General features: G+C 45.5%; 1 protein-coding gene across 1 annotated transcript in view; it reads left to right on the top strand.

The window, feature by feature from the left end:
• Positions 1–18,991, top strand: part of BRWD3 (bromodomain and WD repeat domain containing 3) — a 278,367-nt gene that overhangs the window by 248,239 nt on the left and 11,137 nt on the right. Inside the window, exons 38-40 of the mRNA XM_029607930.1 lie at positions 7,637–7,800; positions 8,819–8,916; positions 17,257–17,412. Coding sequence (XP_029463790.1) covers positions 7,637–7,800; positions 8,819–8,916; positions 17,257–17,412 — 418 coding nt within the window. The remainder of the gene's footprint in view (positions 1–7,636; positions 7,801–8,818; positions 8,917–17,256; positions 17,413–18,991) is intronic.

Here is an 18,991-nt window from a genome sequence, read left to right as displayed (position 1 = left end):
GTGTAGACAGATGGACTCAGGACCAGTGGGATGTACCAATGCTATTCCCGAACAGGGTGGGAAGCTGTCTGCGGTCAGTCAACACTGCACGTGCAAAGGCTGCGTCCTCCCTGGCCTGCACATCCAGATGATAAAACCTGGAAAAACTATGTAAGGAGGATCACATCACAGCTCGGCAAATGTCGACAAGAGACAATCTAGCCTCTGCCCATGACACTGCCTGAGCTCTAGTAGATTGAGCCTTAACCTGAGTAGGCAACAGGAGGACTATTGACACACTCATTCAGCAGCTGAGGGTGGGAAGCTGAGTCCATCTGTCTACACTAAGGAAAACAAAATTATCACGTAAGTCATTTCTCCATTTCCTAGCGTAGGATGTACCAAACCCCAACACGGTGGGAGGCTGCCCGCAGTCTAGTCAATACCACATGTGCAAAGGCTACCCATCCCGGTTTTGCACACCCAGATGAAAAAACCTGGAAAAAGTGTGTAAGGAGGACCACATCACAGCTCCGCAGATATCGACGGGAGACAATATTTATTTATTTATTTATTTTTCTATACCGATGTTCATCGGACATATCACACCGGTTTACAGTGCTACAGAGGAGTCTATTGGCATAGACTTCTTGTTTTACATTAGAGCATTATAACATTTAAGATTGGACTGCTTGACATTTTACATTGAACTTTGTAACATTTTGCATTGAACTATATAACATATTGCATTGAACATAAGAACATATTACATTGAACTTTATAACATTATGTATTGAGGAACATTATGTATTGAGACTTTATGGCATGGAGCATTGAAACTTTATAGCATGTGTGATAGTTGGTCAATGGGGAGTTGTGCTGGATCATGTTCGAGGTATAGAAGATCGTTTACGAATTTGCATCAAGAGTGGTACAAAGGCTTGTTTTTTGGGGTTGATCATAATGTGTGGTTATGCGGATCTGATGTGGTGATGAGGGAGGGGAGTGGGAGGTGAGTGGGGGGGGGGGGAGCTAGTGTTCATGTGTTGGGTGGTAGTGGGGTATGCTTTTTTGAAGAGCCATGTTTTGAGGTTTTGGTTTTTTTTGAATGATTGAGTTGTGAGTTTGAGCCTGAGTTGAGGTGGAAGGCTGTTCCAGAGTGTTGGACCTGCCATTGTTAGGGCTCGTTCCCTTGTTGAGGTTAGGTGGGCCATTTTTGGTGATGGTGTAGGAATGAGTCCAGTGTTAGTGGATCAGAGTGTTATACTTGTTTTGTAACCTTTCTTGTGATCAGGTTTGGAAAGGTGAATAATTACACCCAAATTCAAAGAACATTTGTTTTAGCTGTTAATTTCTTTCTGTGGTGTCTATGGTATTTATGACATGGTTTAATGGGGGAAGAGGAAGCCTGGTTTTATCACAGGGATGTCTTGCTCTGGCAATCTTAGAATTGTTTTGAAGATGTAAATAAACATATAGCTAAAGGTAAGCCAGTTGATATAATGTATTTTCAGAAGATCTTTGACAAAGTCCCACATGAGAGACTCCATAGAAAATTAAGAAGTCATGGGATAGGAGGCAATGTCCTATTATGGATTGGTAATTGGTTAAAAGACAGGAAACAGAGGGTAGGACTGAATGGTCCAATGGAAAAAAGTCATCAGTGGAGAGGGATCAGTGCTGCGACCTGTGCTGCTTAACATATTCATAAATGATCTGGAAATGAAACAGTGGGTGAGGTGATCAGATTTGCAGATGACTCAAAATTATTCAAAGTTGTTGAAACAGCAGTGGATAGTGAGGAACTGCAAAAGAACCTTGCGAAATTAGGAGATTGGGCATCTGAATGGCGCATGAAATTTAATGTGGAAAAAAAAAATCATCCTAACTACAGGTACACAATGCTGGGTTCTATATTGGGAGTCACCACTCTGGAAAAGGACCTAGGAGTCCTCATTAGTACTAAATTGACATTCTCAACTCAGCAGCGGTCAAAAAATTAAATAAAAATGATCTGTAAAAATTGGCAAATGGAAAATATATTGCCACTATATCGATGAATGTTGTGACCACACATTCAGTATTGTCTGCAGATTTGATCACCCCATCTCAAAAAAGGCATAACAGAAACAAAAAAAGTGCAAAGAATGGCAACAAAATGATAAAGGCGTTGGAACAATTCCCTTTTGAAGAGAAGGCTGCACAGGTTAGTTTAGTGCCCTTTAGCTTGGAAAAGAGATGGCTGAGAAGGAGACATGGTACGGAGGTTTGTAAAATCACGAGGGGGTTAGAGCAAGCAAATAAAGAATGGTTAGTTACTCTTTCAAATAATACTAAAACAAGGGGACACTCTATGAAACGAACAGCCAGCAGATTCAGAACAGATTGTAGAAAGTGGTTTTTCGTTCAATGGAAATCAAGCTGTGGAATCTGTTACCAGAGGACACTATTAGCCAGGTAGACTAGAGAAAGCCCCTGCTATCCCTGGGATTGAGTCACAAGAAACAGGTCTAGGTTTTGGGATCTGTCGGATACCTGTGACCTGGACGGGAAGCTAGACTTAATGGACCTTGGTCTGATCTAGCTTGGCATTTCTTAAGTTCTTATGTTCCTTTGTATAATATCAAAAATCTCTACTCTTGGGGTTAACAATATATCAACTCAAATCTCAAAACTTTTAACCCCTGTTCAATCTCAATATGTGAAATTCTGCTTAAAAAGTTAAAAATAACCAAAATTATAATAATAAAGTGGATAGATGGTAGTTTCATACATTAACCGGTCCCAGCACCAACTTGGTTGCCAAATTTTTCATCTGTTATCATTAACAAACCATGGACCACCTCATTGTGTTGCAGATTCACAAAAAATATTTTTAAGAAAACTTTTTTTTTTTTAAATATATGCTGTGAAATTTGTGACTTAAAAATGTCTTAAAGCAAAATGTTCATGTGCAGCTCATATCTCTCTTGTTCATACAATGAACCTAGATCTTCTTTTCACCATATGCCGTCAAAAAGGCTAGAACCAACTGCTCAATCTCATATCTTGCTTCAGTATATACTTAGCTTTCTAAATCTCGTGACGCGGCCAGGTTTCGGAACGATGTCCTTCATCAGGGGAATTATCCGCACAAGTTACCATGTATCTCTTGGCTGTGGGAGAAACAATTCCCTATGCCATATGTTTTTGTATTAATAAATAAACAAATACATATATGACTGACTTTTGAGGGTGTCTCTTATTATATAAAAGCATCACCACTCCTCTGTTTGGCTGGCTTCCTTCCCTTATCTTTCAGGTTGCATGCCAAACTAACGCATGTTGTCATTCTTATGTAGTAAGAGACACAGTGAACGACCCTTATTATTGGTTTATAAAATAGCCCTCATCTGAAAATGTATTTTTCTTCATAGATAAGTAGGAAAGTCAGTTACACCTGTGATGTCATTCGACACTGAGGACAGACATAATAGTTCTGAGTAAAAGCTTTGAAGCTCTACTTAGCATATATTGTGTGCTGCACATTCCCAGAGGCCATGTGAGACCTCCTCAATCTTTTGCTGCCACAGACTGAGTAAGTTAGGTCATGAGGTTCCTACAAGAGCTGCAGGTTTTTCACTTTACTTGGTCTGTATTTCTTCTAACTTTCTTTGCAGTATCTGGCAGGCTGCTGCTGCTCTCTAAAGAGAAGAAGTTTTTTCTTCAGTTTCACTCATTCTTTTTTTCCTCACCAGGGCTGAAAGAACTGAGAACTTTAACTGGAAATTATATGCCTGTATTTTCTAAGTATAGATCATGTTTTAAAAAATTGTACACTCTTAAGAGTCTGGAAAGCCAATGTGAACTTGACTTTGAGGAAGGACTCCTCTTCCTCTGTGTAGCTGGAATTGAGGCAGGACACAGTCAGTCTCCTCAGGCTACCCTGCTGGCTTCTCTACTGCAAAGAAAGGCAGTAGATTCTAGTCAAGGTACTTCCTCACCCTTGGGCAGAAAGGAGACCTGCGGCCCATTCTGGACCTCAGATTTCTCAACAGAGAAAAGTTCAACTTGGTCTAGTAAGGGAGTGAGAGTTTTCATCATCAACTCAGACTTTGAAGTCTTTGCAGCTGGGGTAGGCTGAAACACTTCCTCTCTACTGAGGCTACCCTACAAAAGGCATAGTATAGTGAGGGAGTAAGAGCTGTCGTCAGTGAGCAGTGGGCTCAGACCTCAAGTCCTTTGCAGTCTTTTACTCCTAGCCAGCCCTTTGGGATCAATGAGGGAGGTCCTTCCAAGCGGTCAGGGCTGGAGGACACCTTACCAATGAGATACGGTAGCTCATGAGGCATTGATTCCATGGAACATTTGACGCCATGATGCCCATTATGCATGCATTCCATTGAGCACCATGCAGCATCGACACTCAGAACAGGAGGCTTCATAAAGGCATCCACCCTGAGGAATAATCAGAGTCTGAGTGCTTCTAGAATCTGGAGGGTATCTCGTACCCTGAGGAATAATCAGAGTCTGAGTGCTTCTAGAATCTGGAGGGTATCTCGGACTGTCTTGGTCTTTTCCTTCACCAAATAGGAACACTGCTTCTGGAGAACTTCTCTTTTCCAACATTCGTCAGGAAAATGTCCCAAGCTACTCTAGAGTAGTACAAAGGGAACCAGAATCCAGAGCTCCCATGCTGGGGTATCTGAGATCCCTTAGTGCTCCCAAGCAAACTTGGGGAATTCTTATTCACAATTACTTAAAGACCTGTTAATGCAAAATCGGTAAATGCCCCCTCTTCCAATGAATAAGAGGGTGGATGTCAAATAAGAAGTATAGCCATCTCCAGGTTTTAAAAAGTTGCAATTTCCCCATTAGTTTGCAGTGATGGAGTTTACTTTCCAGAGATCCAAAAGCTTTAGGTCACACACCTTGATTCCTCCTAGCAGACAAGCTGAGTAAAGTGCTTGACCCACACGAATGGTCATTGAAAGTACAAGTGGCATGCAAGATCTTCCATTTGTGAGGCACACCAAACGTAGGTATGTTCTAGGCTCAATCTAACAGGAAAGTATGATAATTTTGCTGAAGGAGTCCTTTAAAGTTGGAGCCATGGCTGCCTTGATGACTCAAATGTGGTCAACTACTATTGAGGATATTTCAGAGCAGCCACTTGGAGATCTCTGCATGCTTTCACTTCACTTCTGTCTAGATGCTGACTCTTGGAAGGACAGCAGTTTTGACCAAGCAGTTCTTAAATGTTGTTTACAAGTTTTAAAATACATAAGTAAAAAATAACTATATAAAAAATTTAGCATTTGATGAACATCTTCCTACAGTCACCCGGTTGATGGGTTCTTCATAAGAACATAGAGGTAGCCATGCCATACTAAGTCAGACCGAAGGTCCGTCAGGCTCAGCATTCTATCTCCAACAGTGGCCAATCCAGAATACAAGAACCTGGCTGTACAGCTCTCAACTGTACAGTCTCACTGTACAGCTTTATACTGTTTTGTTTTACAGAAACTTCCAAGTTCCCTCTTTCAAAGCAGTCAACGTTCCATCCAATCAGTCCTCAAACAAAGATCTTTAAGTTTGAAATCTTTATTGTAAAGCTAATTAATAACTACTTACAAAAGTTGGTTTCAAACGTCTGTGCCACAGGCAGAGATCCTTGTAGCTGGATAAGGCAAGGGAAGGAAGGTGCAGATTCTTGGGGTGCAAGGAAAGAGATCATGGGGTTGAAGCTGATTTGTCTTATAATTAAGCAGTAGATGGAACGTAAAAAGCTGTTTTGTAACACGGTTCAGGCAAGTAAATCAGCTGCTGGCTTGGCTGGGACTAACCCACCGTCACGGCAATGAATACCGGAGAAATCTCCTCAGCTGAGGTAAGGGCGAGAGCCAATAGGAGAGAGCCCTGGACCCAGTGACTCAGGAGGGAACCTGAAGGGAGGGGGCTTTTGTTAAAGGCATACTCCCTTTTACAGGCAGGGCTTTCAGACTTCTCTGCTGGGTTACCAAAGGTGTCACATTTACTATGAAGGAGGGGCTGTGGTAAACACAGGTTGTCTGTCCCAAACACAAACACAAACATGTACCCATTAATGGGGACAGAACACTGGCAAATACCCAAACAGTAAATAAATCCCATGTTACTAATACCAGTAATAAGCAGTGGCTATTCCCTAAGTCAATTTGATTAGTAGCAGTTTATGAACTTCTCCTCCAGGAACCTGCCAAATCTTTTTTTAACCCAGCTGCACTTACTGCCTTAACCACATACTCTGGCAATGAATTCCAGAGCTTAATTATACATTGAATGCAAAAGAATTTTTTCTGATTTGTTTTAAATGTGCTACTTGCTAACTTTATGGAGTGCCCCTAGTCCTTGTATTATCTGAAAGAGTAAATAACAAAATTCACATTTACCTATTCTAGTCCTCTCATGATATTACAGACCTCCCCCCTCAACTGTCTCTTCTCCAAGCTGAACAGCTCTAACCTTTATAGCCTTTCCTCATAGGGGAGCCATTCCATCCCCTTTATCATTTTGGTCACCTTTCTCTGAACTTTTCCCAGTGCAAGTATATCTTTTTTAAGATACAGCGATCAGAATTGCACACAGTACTCAAGGTGCGGTCTCACCATGGAGCAATACAGAGGCATTATGACATTTTCCGTTCTATTAACCATTCCCTTCCTAATAATTCCTAACATTCTATTTGCTTTCTTGACTGCTGCAGCACACTGAGCCGACAATGTCAAAGTATTATCAACTATGATGCCTAGATCTTTTTCCTGTATGGTAATTCCAAACATGAAATCTAGCATCATGTAACTACAGCATGGGTTATTTTTCCTTATATGCATCACCTTGCACTTGTCCACATTAAATTTCATCTGCCATTTGGACGCCCGATCTTCCCATCTCGCAGTCCTCCTGCAATTTATCACAATCCGCGTGCGATTTAACTACTCTGAATAATTTTATGTTATATGCATATTTGATCACCTCACTCATCATATCCCCTTTCCAGATCATTTATAAATATATTAAAAAGCACCGGTCCAAGTACATATCCTTGAGGCACTCCACTATTGGTGAAAGTATAGAATTTGTTATATAGATTAGTGAAACAAACTCCTACTGCATTTTGGTTTGTATTTTTTAGACCGCAGAATCTGAAAAATGTACAAGAATGTGAAGACTTTTACAAGGCACTGTGCACCTGCTGTTTGGTGCAGACAACGTTTTCCTGCCAATTTATGGTTGAATTTTACAAAGTATATGCATAAATCCAAACTCCTCTCCCAGGTTCATCTTCACTCAAGCCAGATAAAATTAGACATGAAATAACATAACCGCACATCAGGTGGGCAGTTTTGTAAAAGGCCACTTCCGTACATAAAACATTTTTAACGTGCAAAATTAGCAATTGATATCAAATGTTATGTTTTTAGAAATTAGGCCTTTAGAAAATTTAGCATTAGATTATGTGGTCTGTATCTAACTGTACAACAAATCCCAGCGACACCTGTGGTTGGGAGTCAGCACAGAATTCACTGCTGATCTGTGTGTCTTTCCATACCTCAGACTCCAGTGGCTTCTTTCCGCCATCTTTCAAGCAGTTTATAAAAGGCAATCATAACTGGAGTTTGTTTTTTTTCTCTTTCAGATCTACAGCATGACCCTAAGATTGTCTGCCTTATGTGAAACATATGTCAAAAACATCATCTCGGAGTACAAGGTGGCCATGCACTGGCAGATGCGGAAAAGGCTAAGGTACAGAAAACGGCTCCGAAGCAGCAGCAGTTCCCCATCTAGCAGCAGAGCTTCCAGGTATGGACGCTTCCTGGATCTTTCTGCAGTGTCTGTCCCAAAACCACCTTGTAAGAAGTACCTTCAGCAGTGACTGCTAATTTATATGTATTTAGGCATATATAATTTGGGTGTGTGTATGTGTGCATATACATATATTTCTTCCAAATCTTAGGAAGCCAGAGATTTCCCACGTCACCCATTGAACCAATACGATTTTGAGTATCAAATCAATTCAAAAGTAAAATGGGCAAATTTTACAGGAAAAAAAGATTGGAGGTCTAGTGATTATAGCTACACAATAGAGAAAAGTGCTACCCCAGCGATTCTGAGGCAGTTGCCCTGTTTGGGGTGTGGAATTGGCCTCAGCTGCACGGTGTTTTTTCCACCTGCCCTTCAGTTCCCGTGAAGGGAGAGTGGGTAGGCCAGCAGAAGGTTGGTTTTGGTGGACGTCCGGTCTAGCCTATGGTATAACTTGGAGGAGAGCAGTGCAGCAGAATACAGCGCCGTATCAGCTGTTTTCCTGCTCTTACTGGCGGGGCACGCTCTCAGCGGATCACGATGAAATCTCTGGTCTGATTTCTGCAGCGGGCATATTGCGTTATGCACAACTTTTTTTAACGTTTTTTGAAGAAGAGGACATTCCTTTTCCTGGCTTCAGAGGTAGTATTTGGTCATACTTTTTCTTGCTAAGTAAAGTAGCTGAGCTCTGTTTATATTCTTATCTTTTTATAAAATGTTTTATTGTAATATAAAACAGGTTATGCACATTTCATTTCTATGGTTTCAGAAACAGGTGTGCTATACACGCCCAGAATACTCCATTACTGTCTTCAGACACTGGAGACTTATTAGACTTAGGCTCTAATACCGATTGCAGATGTGGCATTATTGCGAACATATTTCCAGCTTGCTGTTTATTCCACATGAAGCACTGTGTCCCGGTACCACAAGGAAACTTGAGAACTGGCCCTGGGGATAATGCACCCCCTCTTTTCTTGTAACTGACTGGATTGCCTTGATGTCTTTATTATTCCAGTCCTAAAAGGAAACAAAAACCAACCAAGACTCAGCCCAAGTCTGTCCAGAATACCTCACTGCCATTAACCAGGACAAATTCATCGGTCTCATCTCAAGGTAAGGTGATTAAAGCTAAGAAAACTGTTCCTGCCATTACCATTCTTGAGCAATTCAGGCACAAATGAATGCCTGGTGATGTGTCAGGCAGTACCTTGGGGGTCATAGTTTATTTCTCATACGACTTATTTATTTATTTTCCACCTTTCGTGACACAGTTCAAGTGCTACAGGTTTTCCTTACCCCTAGAGAGCTTACAATATTAGGGGGTAATTTTCAAAAGGATTTACATGCATAAAACTGGGTTTTATGTTTGTAAATGCACTTTCTCCATGTAAGAGGGCTTTGGAACATTGATATTCCTTTGAGTTGTCCATAGGATTTATCCGTAAGTGCACTTTGCACACATAAACTGCTTTTGAAAATTGGTACACTAGTATGTTACATCTACACATACAACTCCTTTGAAAATTACCTCCTAAGAGAGTCATTTACTAAGTCACCATATTTTTCTCCAGAGGGGAAGATACCATGGAGGTTTATTAGGCAACTGCATGCCATTTTTTCCCGGTGGCAAAATACCATGGAGGAAAAATACTGCAGGCTAGTGGGACCCAAGCGCTGCGCAGTGAGACGGCCCCCTTCACCTGGAGCCACCATCCTCTTAAAGGGCCATAGTGGCCCAAATGACCCCTCCCCAACATGGCTCCCTGAGACCCCCGCCCATCCTCCTGCAGTCTCTGGAAGCAATCAGAATGAAAAAAAAATTGTACATGTGCACTTGCATGGTAAATGCCCCTTCCCCCTTCCCAATCCCGCCATTTTGCTATACAAGGACCTCCCATCCCCTTGGGTATTTCTTAAAAAGTCTGGTGGAGCCTGTAGCAACAACTAGGTTTGGGCCCTATGCTTTCTAAGCCAAAATGGTGCCGACCGGCTACTATACAAATCATCTTTATAAAGTGTGTGGCGGAAATCGCACGGTTTATAGAATTCAGCATATTTCTGCCTCAGAAGTATACACACGTTTAACACAAATAGAATGCACTAAAGTACGTGCATACATTTGTCATGCAGAAACATGCTGATGTTCTCTTCCCATTTGTTAAAATACCCAAATAAAAACGGTAACACCTTGCACAGAGTGACCCAGAAATAAATGCAGAAGCAAGTATTTTGTAAAGTATGCGTGTACTCTGCTTCTGAAAATACTTGGGTGCACATTTGGAGTCATAGTTTCCCCAGACCTTCGCCAGTTCACCTAGACCCCTCCAGCATTTCACCTTGCGGCCCCACCAGGTTGCCCAGACATCTCATCCAAAAACTACAGTCAAAAACCAAATGAAATTTCCCTGTACATAGATCAGTCCAGACAGTGGGTTGAGCCTCCTGTCCAGCAGAGGGAGAAGAGAAAATCTGAAAAGGTATCCTATTTCCCTGTACGTACTCGGATCAGTCCAGACCATGGGTTGAGCCTCCTGTCCAGCAGGTGGAGACAGACCAAAACTGAAAGGGTATCCTATATGAGGACAGAGCCTACCCTGCAGCCCTTCAGTATTTGTCTGTCTCCAGCAGGTGGAACAGCTCACCCTGTGGTTCCCTGTTTGCTTGCCCTTTGTTCCCCTTGGGGTTTCTTCTTGATTCTTTTCTCTGGGGCAAGCTCAAGCAAGTATTGTTTTCATCTGATCTATTTGTAAAAAAAAGAATTAAATTACTGTAAATTTCTGTCATTTTTATTCACTGTGTCAGGGAGACAGTTCTATCTCCCTCGCTCTTGGGGTTCCTAGGGGGGCTTGACCCCTTGATTTGCTCAGCCTAGGTTCCCTTCCCGGTGACCTTCTTGTGGGCAGTACTGGTGGTGCCAGTCACTCCCCCTTAGTCTGCTGCCTTGCCCCGAGACGTCCATTCCTCGGGTGCACTTTCAGGGACGCAAATTCCCCTGTGACTTTCTGTGAGAAAAAAACAAAAAGGAAGAAGCAGTCAAATTTTGTACTTTGGATGTACAAGTTTTAAAAAATAAATAAATAAATAAAGGCAGCCAGATTTTTATTTGTAGGAGGGAGCAGGGTTTGATTTCCTGCTCCTCTCCTCTGGGACTCCCCTATCAGTTGTTTTTCTGTTTATTCGTGGCTGTGTATCTTCCTTCATGCTGCGCTCTAACCTGTGCCTGGTCTGTGGAGAGCCGGCCTCCAGGCTCTCCCGTGATGGGGTATGTTCCCGATGCCTCCCGGGTGGGGAGGGCTCCTCCACAGCAGTGCAGATCACTCGAGCCCAGGGTCGGGCTCCCCGACGCATGGCCAAGCTGTTCCCGTCCCGAGAAATCGTGGGAACGGCGGCCATCTTGGATATTTCACCCGATGCAGGCTCTGCTTCTCCCGGGGCAGAGGAGCCTAATTTGCCACTTTTACCCCCCGATTTGAGCCCGGTGCGCTCAAATCGGGGGGCACGGACCCCTCCCTCCCCCCCCACGGAAAAATTGTCCCGGGCCCGTTTTTCGTCGGATTTTGTTCTGCTTCTGCATGAATCATATTTAGCTAGCCTACAGAAGGAGGTGGACACCCCCCCACCTCTTCCCCCCCTTCTGAAACTTACTAGGATGCCCGTGCCAGCTCCCGCTGCTGTTCCTGATCCACAAGGCCTGTCCGGGTGCGGGTGGTCTTGGGAATCCTCCCCCACAACTCCCCATGGACCCTCTTGATGAAGTAGATGGGGAGGCCTCGCCTCAGGCCCCCCTGCTCGAGGGCGACGATCCCTGCGTCCTACGCTTATTCCAGCGTGAGGAACTGGCACCTCTCATTTTGTGCTCCAGGAATTAGGAATTGATGCCCCACTGGATGATTCTGTGGCGGCGGCGATGACTCCAAACCAGACCCGGTCCTGGCGGGACTTAGGGCACTACCGCGTACATTCCCGTTCCATCCTATGCACAGGCTGCTCCTCCTACGGGAATGGGAAGCCCCTGAGACGGGTCTCTGGGTTGGGAGAGCTATGGATAAGCTTTACCTGCTTCCCGAGGACTGCCTGGACATGTTGAAAATTCCGAAGGTGGACTCTTCAGTCACTGCGGTAACGAAGCATACAACCATCCCAGTGGTGGGTGCCACAGCATTGCGGGATGTTCAGGACCGCAAGCTTGAATTTTATTTGAAGCGGATTTTTTAGGTCCTAGCTCTCGGGGTCCGGGCGGCGATCTGCAGCAGTCTCATGCAGCGGGCAAGTCTTAGGTGGATGCAACAATTACTCAGCACCCAGGACCTCCCGTCTGCAGAGGCAGAGCAGGCGGAACGTTTGGAGGGCGCCATCACATATGGCGCGGATGCCCTTTATGACTTGCTTCGCGTCCAGGCAAAGGCTATGGTTTCCGCAGTTTTGGCCAGACGCCTCCTCTGGCTACGCAATTGGTCCGCGGACGCTTCAACGAAGGCTCAACTGGGCACTCTTCCCTTTAAGGGCAAGTTGCTTTTTGGTGAGGACCTGGAACTGCTTATTAAATCCTTGGGCGAGAACAAGGTTCATAAGCTGCCGGAGGACTGCCCCAAACAGTCAAAGTCTTTCTTTCCGACTCATACCCGCTTTAGGGGGCCACGCCGGTACGGCAACAGGGCGCGTGGTTCATATCCTAGAGGCGGCGTGTCCAGGTCCCAGTCTGGTCGCATTCCTTTCGGGGCCGTCGAGGCTTCAGGGATGGCCACCAGTAACATCCGGCCATCAAGTCCACTCCCCAATGAGATCCGGCCGGTCCATCCCTCCGCACGAAAATTAGGTGGGCGTCTTTCTCTGTTTCGCGAGGAGTGGGCCAAAATCACGTCCAATCACTGGGTCCTCGAGGTGATAGAACACGGTTACGCGTTAGAGTTTGCCCGGGACCTCTCTGATCTATATCTTGTTTCCCCTTGCGGCCCGTCAAACCCTGGACAGGCTCCAGGAACTGGGGGCGATCATTCCGGTGCCAGTACGACAACAAGGTGTTGGCCAGTATTCCATTTACTTCATCATTCCCAAGAAGGACAATACCTTTTGTTAAATCCTGGATCTCAAAAGGGTCAACCGGGCCCTCAGGGTCCCCCGTTTCAAAATGGAGACCCTGAGGGCAGTGATAGCAGCAGTCTGCCCATGCGAATTTCTAGCCTCCCTTGACCTGATGGAGGCTTACCTCCACATACCAATTCTACAAGAACAACAAAAATTCCTTCGATTTCATATCCTGGGCCAGCACTTTCAGTTCAGGGCCCTTCCCTTCGGCCTTGCCACTGCACCCCGCACTTTCACCAAGATCATGGTAGTCGTGGCAGCTGCACTCCGCCGGGATGGAATCTTAGTCCATCCTTATCTGGACGACCGGCTTGTCAGGGCCAAGTCCTCCGCCCTGTGCGCTCGTGCAGTTGACAGGGTACTAGCTTTCCTCACTTCGCTAGGCTGGATAATCAACTTCTCCAAAAGCAATCTTCAGCCCTCTCAGGTTCTGGAATTCCTGGGAGCTCCCTTCGACACTCGGATCAGGAAGGTTTTTCTCCCAGACTTGCGGGCACTGAAGCTGATCGATAAAGTGGACAGTTTTGTTTCCCTACCGCTTCCCACGGCTTGGGATTACCTGCAGGTCCTGGGGACCATGGCTTCCACGATCGACCTGGGCATTTGCACATATGTGTCCCTTACAGAAAGCATTGTTATCCCGCTGGCAACTGGTGTCCGAGCAGTACCAGGAGGTCCTGCCTCTTTCTGACTCTACCATTGCCGACAAACAGTGGTGGCTCTTGCCAGCGCACCTCCTCAAGGGATGCTTCTCTTGACTCCTTCATGGGTCATAGTCACAACGGACACAGCCTCTCCGGTTGGGGGGCTGTCTGCCAATCTCAAGTGACTCAGGGTTACTGGTCCCCGCTCCAGTCCCGTTGGCACATCAATCGCCTGGAGGCCCGTGCGGTGCGCCTGGCCCTCAAGTTTTTTCTTCCCCTGATCTGCCATAAGGCGGTTCGAGTTCTGTCAGACAACTCCACCACCGTGACCTACATCAGTTAACAGGGGGGTACTCGAAGTCATCTGATGGCACTAGAAGCCTGCAAGCTCTTTCTCTGGGCGGAGAGGCACTTGGATCGTCTGGCGGCCTCCCACATAGCGGGCAAGGAGAATGTTCAAGCCGACTTCCTCAGTCGTCAACATATCGATCCCGGTGAGTGGGAGTTGTTCGACGCGGCAATGGATCTAATTGTTCACAGGTGGGGTTCCCCTCACCTGGATCTCATGGCGACGTTGGACAACACCAAGGCTCCCCAGTTCTTCAGCCGTTGGAGGGAGCATTGCTCGGAGGGAGTGGACGCGCTGGCTCTTCCCTGGCCTCCCGATGTCCTCCTCTTCGTGTTTCCGCCGCGGCCGTTAGTAGGGAAGATTCTCCGGAGAATAGAGCTCCATCGTGGACCGGTCATTCTTGTGGCCCCCGAGTGGCCCTGCAGGCCGTGGTTTGCGGATCTGGTAAATCTAGCTACGGACGGTCCTCTTGGCCTCGGTCACCTGCCCCATCTCCTTCAGCAGGGTCCCATATTTTTCAATCAGGCGGATCGCTTCTGTCCAGCGACATGGCTTTTGAACGGCGACGTTTGAGGCGAAAAGGTTACAAGGAAGAGGTTATTATCACCCTGCTCAGGGCTCGCAAGCAGTCTACATCCCTGACCTATGTCCGGGTCTGGAATGTTTTTGAAAACGCCTGCAAGGAGTTGGGTGTTTCGGCGCGTTCACCTTCAGTCGCTGTAGTTCTCACCTTCCTGCAATGGGGACTCTCCAAGGGTCTTTCTGTCAGCTCGTTATAGGTACAGGTTTCGGCTCTCGGTTCCCTTCTGGGCACCATCGAGGGTCGGCCGGTGGCCTCTCATCCGGATGTAGTCCATTTCCTCAGGGGTGCTAAACACCTGAAACCGCCCGTCTGGCCTACTTGTCCCTCGTGGAGTCTAAATTTGGTGCTTCGGGCTCTTTGTTCGGCCCCTTTCGAACCTCTTCTCTGGGCTACTCTCAAGGACTTGGCGCTCAAGACTGTCTTCTTGGTTGCTATTTGCTCCGCCAGGAGGGTGTCAGAGCTTCAAGCTCTTTCCTGCAGGGATCCTTTTCTGCGGTTCTTGGACTTGGGCGTCTCTCTCAAGACTGTACCTTCTTTCTTGCTGAAGGTCATTTCCTCTTTTCATGTAAACCAGTTGGTGGTGCTCCCCGTATTTTCTGCTTAGGATATCGCGGGGTCCGGCAGCGGTGAACTTCGCTGTCTCGATGTTAAACGCGTCTTGTTGCATTACCTTGAGGTTACCAATGACTTCCGGGTCTCGGATCGCCTCTTTGTCCTGTGGAGTGGTCCAAATAGGGGTAAACAAGCTTCTAAGACTATGATCGCTCGCTGGTTGAAGGAGGCGATTTCTTCAGCTTATATCTGCAAGGGCCGGGCGGTCCCGGAAGGTTTGAAAGCTCATTCCTTGCGTTCTCAAGCTACCTCTTGGGCAGAGAGTCAGTCGGTCTCTCCGCAGGAAATATGCAGGGCAGCTACATGGAAGTCCCTGCACACCTTTGCTCATCACTACCGCCTTGACGTTCAGGCACCAGTCTTTGGTTCCTTTGGTTGGCAGGTGCTTCGAGCAGGATTGTCTAGGTCCCGCCCTTTGTAGGGAAGCTTTGGGACATCCCATGGTCTGGACTGATCCGGGTACGTACAGGGAAAGGAAGATTAGTTCTTACCTGTTAATTTTCATTCCTGTAGTACCATGGATCAGTCCAGACGCCCTCCTGTGTTCTGTCCGCTCGAGTTTCTTTCCTGTTTTTCTCCTTCTTATAGGAGTTATTAGTGTCTCTGCATGGCTCTCATGGAATTTCATTACAGGCACTGGAAGCATCTTTACGATGATCAGGGGTAGTCATGCAAGAGCGTTCTTAGTAACACAGTTCGTTCATTTGTTCTATTGTTTGGATTGTTTACACTAAATTGATAGTTATTTTGTTACTTGCTTGATCTACTTGCTTGATCTACTTGCTTGTTTTCTGCTTTGACAATGGTTATACTGAAGGGCTGCAGGATAGGCTCTGTCCTCATATAGGATACCCTTTCAGTTTTGGTCTGTCTCCACCTGCTGGACAGGAGGCTGAACCCATGGTCTGGACTGATCCGTGGTACTACAGGAACAAAAATTAACAGGTAAGAACTAATTTTCCTATCAGGACAGTGCTCACCCTGCATCCCTTCAGTATTTCTCTGCCTCCCAGCAGAGGCAGGCAGTTGAACCTGCGGTTCCCTAGCTTTCTATGTTTTCCACACTGTCGGGCCGATACAGTAAAGTCCGCGGGAGAGCGGGCGTTCGGCCGCTCTCCCGGCGCGCGCATAGGCCACTCTCCTGTGCACACGATTCACTATTTAAATTAGGCCCGGCGGTAAAAACAGGCAAAAGGAGGCGCTAGGGACACTAGCGCCTCCTTTTGGACCGGAGCAGCGGCTGTCAGCGGGTTTGACAGCCGACGCTCAATTTTGCCGGCGTCGGTTCTCGAGCCCGCTGACAGCCACGGGCTCGGAAACTGGACACCGGCAAAATTGAGCATCCGGTTTTCAATCCGACAGCCGCGGGCCGACTTCAAATTTTTTTTTTTTACTTTTGGAAACTTTCGGGACCTCCGACTTAATATCGCCATGATATTAAGTTGGAGGGTGCACAGAAAAGCAGTTTTTACTGCTTTTCTGTGCACTTTCCCAGTGCCCGAAGAAATTAGGTAGGCGCTAATTTCAGAAAGCAAAATGTGCGGCTTGGCTGCACATTTTGTTTTCTGAATCGCGTGGGAATACCTAATAGGGCCATCAACATGCATTTGCATGTTGCGGGCGCTATTAGGTTCGGGGAGTTGAACGCGCGTTTTCAGCCCCTTACTGAATAAGGGGTAATGCTAGCACGTCGAAAATGCGCGTCCAATAGAGGGTTAACAGTGCGCTCCGTCGCAGCACACTGTACTGTATCGGCCTGTGTGTGCATGAGTCAATTAACAAGGTTAAAAGTGTACAGACAAGTTCAGTAATGTATGCATGTATACTGCTTACAACATAGCAAGTTGTGCACATACTTCTGAGTCCCACCCCGCAACACCCCCAAACCTCCCTTTCCCCCACTGTTTAGATTTACATGTGATATTGCAAGTATATGTATACTCTCAAGGTTTATAAAATGCCACCTACATGCATACATGCTACTTACGTGTGAATATGCCCATTTTACAAACATAACCCCTGCATAACGCTGAAAATGCCGTCCAAAATGTTCATTATCATCATCATCAATTGTTGTCTTCAACACGAAGGTTCTGGCTGTAAGGTCCGCCAGTTCTCTCTACTCAGCTTTGCAGATCTTAAAAATGTCAGATTTCCTGATTTCGCAACTTTGTTCTTAGTTTCAGATACTACTGAAGAGCCTTGTGGGTCAGTGAATGATGAAGAGATGGACAACCAACCCTCATCATCCAGTTCAAATGCACAGAACAGAAATGAACAAACCACTGATCCAGTAAGTGCCAGAACCTCCAGGAACAGAAGCACACCAGTGAAAGGTGAGGGAGATGAAACATTTGTTCCTTTTTTTTTTTCATGGCGCCACTTGCCTTTTAGAGTATTAATCTGTGTAGCTGCTGGTAAAACTGGATCAACTTCAAGAGATATATTGGGTATAGATTTTAAAGAGGTTAATTTTAAAATAAAAAATGCACATAAAGAAGCAAAGCTATCTAATTTCTCAGTTTTGGTCACATTTGAATGAGACCTAGTGATCTCCCCTCTGGCAAAGTAGTCAAGCCAGTTCTTTTTTTTTTCAAATTAATAGAAAAATATCTCTATGAATACTTTTCTGAGAATTTTGTTAAATATAGCTGCTGGCATCCTTTTCTATACGGTTTGTTGTTACTTCAGTGAAGAGTAGTGGAGTGCCTCAGGGATCTGTACTGGAATCTGTGCTGTTTAACATATTCACAAATGATCTAGAAAAGGGGGGGTAGTGAATGAGGTGATCACATTTGCAGATGATACAAAATTATTCAGAGTAGGTCTATAAATAATTATTAGCCAGATTAGACTTTGATTTCTCCACCCCTTAATTCTTGGGGAGATCAACATGAGACAGACTGTCAGATTGGGATTTGCCGAGTACCTCTAGGCAGCCTGAACCAGCTATTGTCATAGACGGGATGCTGGGCTCAGTGGTCTGTTGTTCTGATCCAACATGGAATTTCTTACGTTCTTATACTAATACTTTTGCATTATGGAAAGTGGTGAAACAGTGAGGGGGAGGAGAGAGGTGTAGGCCTATAGCTGATGCACTGGGCAGAAACAGAGAAGGAAGACTACCATCACCAGACGTTTAGCAGGAGTAGCCTCGGGACTGGGTGGGCGGGGGAGAGACCATCTAAAATGCAAAATATATTCAGTATAGAAAAGTACTTTTAAACTTGAGGAAATGTGTTGGAAATTTGTATTTAAAGGCTTGCTGCTCTAAAAATGTATCTAGAGGGTTGGCTCAATGGCCCAGTTCGAGCAGGAGACCTAGTTTAGGTTCCAAATCCAGCTCCTGATCTTTGGGCTGGTTGCAGGTGCAGTGTCCCCAGTGCCCAGCTGTGAGGGAGACTTGGTGTTGCTTTGCAGTGACATCTGCTGGCTGGTGTACAGCGCACATTTACCACTGTGGCAGTCAGGCTTGAGGGAGGAAAGGGGATAGATACATTAAAGGAAAAAGCTGGTAGACTACAAATGAAGGCACACTGAGCATCTGAGATGGTTGCCAGAGACAGATGCCCTCACTGAGCCACAGAAAGCAGCCAAGCAATAAATAGAATGCTTAAAAAAAAAAAAAGGGGCAGTTACTCGGTTACTGCTTAGAACTCATTATGTCAAATTGTATTTTTATATCTTTATTGATAGGAACTGCATTTCATTGTGCACTTGATCAGTTAATTAAAGCCTATTGTCCAAATTCAGGGGAGGTGACAAAACCACACAGCAAGAGACCAAAAAGGGAAAATCTGGCAGTCCTTGTCAGCTCATTGTGAGGATTTCCTTTTGGGTGGAATTACAGACAGGATTTTCATTGTTAGTTTCCAGCCTTCTGTCCAAGACCAGTAGCAAGTGAAATATCCTTTT

Source organism: Rhinatrema bivittatum, chromosome 6, assembly GCF_901001135.1.
Source record: "Rhinatrema bivittatum chromosome 6, aRhiBiv1.1, whole genome shotgun sequence".
Taxonomy (NCBI): Eukaryota; Metazoa; Chordata; class Amphibia; order Gymnophiona; family Rhinatrematidae; genus Rhinatrema; species Rhinatrema bivittatum.
Note: the sequence above shows the minus strand (reverse complement) of the source record. Positions and strands in the feature narration are given on the sequence as shown.